The sequence below is a fragment of the Rosa chinensis genome, chromosome 3 (assembly GCF_002994745.2).
Source record: "Rosa chinensis cultivar Old Blush chromosome 3, RchiOBHm-V2, whole genome shotgun sequence".
In the NCBI taxonomy this organism is placed as follows: domain Eukaryota; kingdom Viridiplantae; phylum Streptophyta; class Magnoliopsida; order Rosales; family Rosaceae; genus Rosa; species Rosa chinensis.
This window is the reverse complement of record NC_037090.1, coordinates 30,193,860-30,199,554: the sequence shown is the minus strand read 5'-3', so window position 1 is coordinate 30,199,554 and position 5,695 is coordinate 30,193,860. Positions and strand designations below refer to the sequence as shown.

The following is a 5,695-nucleotide window of genomic DNA, read 5'->3' as shown; positions in this document are numbered from 1 at the left end:
TGAACATCGTTATGGCATTCAAAACTGAAAATTTGATCATCGTCAGGTTGGACATATTTGATTCGTCCATTGATTTGATATAATACGATACTTTAACGATCATCAATTTGGCTGAAAATTTGCAGAGTTGATCTATTCGTGGAGTCCTAAGAACTTAAAGGTTAAGATGTCGATATGTGATGGAAAATTGAGTCCCACAAGGGATTCCTTAAAATGGTCAAAAAATGGATCATTTAATGGAAGGGCCCTATATATATAATGAGCTCGGCCCTGCCCACCCAAATAGCTTGATCTTGCCTGACCTGAAAAAAAATAGCTTAGTAAAACGTCATAATTTTTTTTTTTATGACCTTTATGAAATGCCATGACCAGTTTTAGAATCAAAGACACTTAACAAACGTCATCAAAGAAAAAATTTTCATGCCATTTCCCAAACGCAGAGAATATGGAATGCGGTTGGTTATTTCATCTCATTTTTATTGCCCATTTTACAGTTAAATTTAGCAGTATCATTTGCTAGGAGATCAAAACAATTATAAGGGACTTTTAGTTTGTTAGAGCTACGGACATTATGGAGCTGATATGCAAGAAAATTCTTGCATACAACTAGAGAAAATTGATTTGTTCTTTGTTTCTTTATTTGTGGCTGCATTTGTGGTAAGGTATAGTTTGTTAGCTTATTTGTTCCTAGTTACTTTTACAGCCTTTTCTGTGTGTATGGTAAAAAAAAATTTGTGATAAAGTTTAAATGTCGAGTAAAATTTAGTGGGTGAAATTAAAGAGACTCACACAAGTCTTAAGTCTTTCAAACTAACAATAACCATACATAGGAGAGGAAGAAGGAATAAGACCAAACCAGACCATAACCAAAGCAGAGAAACCGATGGACATGTGCAGTCCTACTTTCTATAATTAAGTTGGTTAGTTATATTTAAACTCTCCACCCATGCTGTACTGCTAGCCTTGTGCTCCTCCACAGTCCATACATTAAGAGATCCCAAAATTACAGTTAGTTATGCGTTTGGTGATCTCTTATACATGTAACAGAACAGGAAGAACATAATTCTGAGGTTCTGAGATAATTTTTGTATTGATTATTGTATGCATCTCAATTAACTAAGTCGGTCTCAAGATGGCACCTGCGCCGCTGCCGGCGACCACCCCACCCATGAAGGCCACTTCAAATGGATCATTTCAAGGTGAAAATCCACTTGATTACGCTCTTCCCTTACTCATCCTCCAAATCATCTTGGTCGTGGTGTTCACCAGGTTTCTTGCATATCTTCTAAAACCTCTCCGGCAACCCCGAGTCATAGCCGAAGTTATAGTAAGAGCCTCTCCTTTTCTGTTCATTAAGCAAATGCTCATTTTTTTCTTTTTGATCAACATTTCTGGCACAAAGTGTTTTACAAAACTCTGACATCGCAGTGCTGCATTCATCAAATTTGGTCACTATGACATTTCATATCAAGCTCCCCCTTTTTTTCTAACGCTCACTCAATTTGTTTATACCACAGCAGTATTTGAATCAATTTTTTTTATACATGCGTGCATCATTTGGTAAACAAATTTAATAAATATAGGGCGGATGTCTGTTGGGCCCCTCCGCATTCGGGAGGAGCAAGACCTTTCTACACATGATTTTCCCCCCAAAAGGCATGACGGTGCTAGACACGGTAGCCAACATCGGGCTCTGCTTCTTCCTCTTCCTCGTCGGCCTTGAGCTCGACATCGGCGCCATCCGCCGCACAGGCAAGAAGTCCCTCGGCATCGCCTTCTGCGGGATCACCCTCCCCTTCGTCCTCGGCATCGGCACCTCCGAAGCCCTACGCGCCACTGTCTCGAAAGGTGTGAAACAAGGCCCCTTCCTCGTTTTCAACGGCGTCGCCCTCTCCATCACCGCCTTCCCCGTCCTCGCCCGCATCCTCGCTGAGCTCAAGCTCCTCACCACCGACGTCGGCCGCATCGCCATGTCCGCCGCCGCCGTCAACGACGTCGCCGCCTGGATCCTTCTAGCCCTCGCCATCGCCCTCACTGGCAACAACACCTCCCCGCTCGTCTCCGTCTGGGTCCTCCTCTGCGGTGCCGGCTTCGTCGGGTTCGCCGTCGTCGCCATCCGCCCCATACTGGTCATGATGGCGCGAAGGTCCCCAGAGGGCGAACCCGTGAAGGAGCTGTACATCTGCATCACTCTCTCGCTGGTTTTGGCTGCGGGGTTCGTGACGGACACGATTGGGATACACGCGCTGTTCGGCGCATTCGTGGTGGGGATCATAATGCCGAAGGAGGGTCCGTTCGCTGGTGTGTTGATAGAGAAGATTGAGGACCTGGTTTCGGGGCTTCTATTGCCGCTTTATTTTGTATCCAGTGGGCTCAAGACTAATTTTTTGACTATAAGCGGGGGGGTGTCGTGGGGTATGCTGGTGCTGGTGATATGTACAGCGTCGTTTGGGAAGATCGTCGGGACTGTCACTGTGTCGATGCTGTTCAAGGTGCCTTTCAGGGAAGCCTTGGCGCTTGGCTTCCTTATGAATACAAAGGGCTTGGTGGAGCTCATCGTCCTCAATATTGGCAAGGATAGAAAGGTAATTTACCTCCTTATATGTATGTATGTATGTATGTGTGTGTGTGCGCGCGCGCGCGCGTGTGAGTTTTGACCTCTATAAATCGAAACTTTCAAAGCAAGAAACACAAAACAAGATCAATTTTGCTGAAAATGAACCATGATTCCATTCATGTTGCCATACGAAAAACTCTTTTGTAGTGATAATTACTTAGAAATTATTTGTAGCTCACATTTATCGTTTATCCTGAAAATATATTAGTTAGATCTAATGCATATAAATTTAATCGTGAAGTCCACCTTTTCTCATTTTAGTTATGAAAATTTAATGGGTTCTCTCTTAGTTGTCGAATGAGTTTCTCTTAATCACAACAACCGAATACATGTAGAGTAGCTTAGTGGGGGCTAGTAATATACCGAGTCTTTCATTGTATTAAGTTAATCTAGCATAATACACTGTTGATATAATCTCTTGCGCGCAGAAATGTTTGGCATATATGAATACCACTTTGATGACTTAATTAGCCGAATAAGAACTCATTTTATACTCTGTGGATGAACTTATTTAACATAACCACCACATTCTATTAGTACCTTCCACCTCAACAGAGCATAAGTTGCGTTTTGCTACATCTTACTTTAGAAAACTTGTGTGTGATATTTGTTTGGTTCTGTTACGTACATTATTGATCTTGTTTCTTGTGACTACGAGCAGGTACTGAACGAACAGACTTTTGCCATCTTTGTTTTGATGGCGTTGTTCACCACCTTCATCACCACACCACTAGTGATGGCAGTGTACAAACCAGCAAGAAAGGGAGCCCCTTACAAACTACGCACCATTTTTCGCAAAAGCCCAGACACAGAACTTCGAATATTGGCATGCTTCCACACCACCCGCAACATCCCCACCATTATCAACCTCATCGAGTCGTCTCGCGGCACCCACAAGCGCGGACGACTCACCATCTACGCCATGCACCTCATGGAGCTCTCGGAGCGGTCCTCTGCAATCTCCATGGTCCACAAAGCCCGCTATAATGGCCTCCCATTTTGGAACAAGAAGAGTGATGGAAATGACCAAATGGTTATTGCTTTTGAGGCCTACGAGCAGCTCAGCAGCGTCAAGATTCGGCCAGCCACCGCCATCTCTTCTTTAAACGACATGCACGAGGACATATGCGCCTGCGCGCACCAAAAAACTGTGGCAATGATTTTGTTGCCGTTTCACAAGCATCAGAAGCTGGACGGCACCATGGAGTCGGTCGGACACTCATTTCAAGTGGTGAACGAGCGTGTGCTCCGACATGCGCCTTGTTCGGTTGGGATTCTAGTTGATAGAGGACTCGGTGGCACCACGCAGGTCTCAGCTAGCGAAGTGTCGTTTACGGCGGTGGTGGCGTTCTTCGGAGGAAGAGATGACCGGGAGGCACTGGCTTATGGTATGAGACTGGCTGAACATCCTGGGATTGCGTTGACTGTTTTTAGATTCGTTGCTCCACAAGGGAAGACATTGAGATTTGGAGCGAAATTAGTTGGGATAACAGCTGACAACAAGAAAATACTGAAAGAAGAAGATAGTAGCCAAGAGAATGAAGAGGACGAGAAGTTCTTGGAGGAGTACAAGAATGTAAGAAGTAGCAATAAGGAAAAGGAAGAGTCCATGTTTTACGAGGAGAAGGTGGTGGACAGCAAAGGGGAGATCGCGGTGGCATTAAAGACTCTGAGCAAGCACAACTTGTTTATAGTAGGGAGAATGTCGTCGACTGTCCCGTTGGTAGAGTCGAGTGACTGTGCAGAGCTTGGGCCAATCGGAAGCTTCTTAGCCTCGTCAGACTTCTCTTCCACAGCTTCAGTTGTGGTGATTCAACAATATGATGCTACAGCGTCGCGGCCGCTTGTGGTGGAGGAAGCTGACTATGAGTTGCCGGAGTCGTCGTCTATGGTATAAATATGAGAGATTAGACAGTATATTTGCAAACACATGCATGCATATAGATATTTAATGAAATTAGGTCAGGAGTAAGAGCTTTAGCATTTTCAAACTTTGATGTAATGAGCTAGGAGATCATCCATAGGGTCATAAAGCACTGTAGTCAAATTATACTTGTATTTCTCATCCAAATTTGTATTCGTAGTACGCAGAGTGCCGTGCCAATAACAATTGCTTACGTATCAGTTCATTCCAAGTTTCTAACGTTATTGAATGAAATAACCATTTTCTTGTTTGTAGCTAGGGACGTAAGAATGCACAGGTGTAATAAGTAAATTTGCATTTGAAAATGAACATCTATCTATCCTTTTTATCCACATCTCAGCCACAAATGTGCGAAGCTTAATGAATTATTGTCAGTGTATAAGATTTAGTTTTTTGCGATGGTGTATAAGGTAGTATTGAATTATGTTGTTTAGTCTAGTTTGATTACTAATTTTTTTTATTCCATAAAAAAAAACCAAATGTGCTTGATTTTGTCAATAACTGGAGAAGAAAGGGTAACCTCTCATCAAGTATCAATCGGAATGTGTGTAGAGGTTTGACTGGGGTGCATGTCACCTCCATCTATGAATCTATGATATACTATAACACAATATTTTCTATCATTTGAAATCTCTTTAATTCCCATAGATGTCTCACTATTTTTGTGACTGAATAAGATACATTTGGGACATGTCAGGCGGGGAGTTTATCAGATATGGTAGAACTTCAACATCTTAAAGCCTGCCTTGATGAAGTGAAGTTAAAACTTGATTCTGATAGTGTGTCTACTTAAAACTTTGGATTAATTTCAGTTTACCTACTCCAATTTTAGCTCAATCTTCATATTAGTCAATCTTCATATTAGTCCTTGTTCTTTTAATTTCATCAAGATCACCCTTATACTCCTAATTTTAATCAGCCGTGTCCAATTTTCCAAACTCCATCCAAATCTTCTGTTAAGTATGACGTGGCAGGAGAGAGATTGTTAAATTTTGATATTACCCCTGGAAAGTTACAATGTTGGGAAGCAGGTTGCTTGGGTTGCTAGTGTGGGAAGGAACCACAAAGCTCGGAGAGCAAGAAGAAGACGAGATCAGTACCCGACCTCAGTCTGTCCGGATTAACTTGGTTTGACTCCAAGAACAGACCTTCTG

General features: G+C 42.8%; 1 protein-coding gene across 1 annotated transcript; it reads left to right on the top strand.

Moving 5' to 3' along the window:
• The first annotated feature begins 970 nt into the window (after positions 1 to 970).
• On the top strand, positions 971 to 4,775 carry LOC112194941 (cation/H(+) antiporter 19). Its single transcript, XM_024335208.2, has 3 exons — positions 971 to 1,327; positions 1,584 to 2,585; positions 3,279 to 4,775. The coding sequence occupies exons 1-3, from the start codon at positions 1,133 to 1,135 to the stop codon at positions 4,512 to 4,514; spliced, it is 2,433 nt and encodes an 810-aa protein (XP_024190976.1). The 5' UTR covers positions 971 to 1,132; the 3' UTR covers positions 4,515 to 4,775.
• Positions 4,776 to 5,695: the final 920 nt, after the last annotated feature.

What these genes read in the sequence shown, in the direction of transcription:
- LOC112194941 (XM_024335208.2), top strand. Translation starts at nt 1,133, where the DNA reads ATGGCACCTGCGCCGCTGCCGGCGACCACCCCACCCATGAAGGCCACT. An exon ending in GAGTCATAGCCGAAGTTATA is followed by an intron (nt 1,328 to 1,583) that starts GTAAGAGCCTCT and finishes TAATAAATATAG; the next exon opens with GGCGGATGTCTGTTGGGCCC. An exon ending in ATATTGGCAAGGATAGAAAG is followed by an intron (nt 2,586 to 3,278) that starts GTAATTTACCTC and finishes GACTACGAGCAG; the next exon opens with GTACTGAACGAACAGACTTT.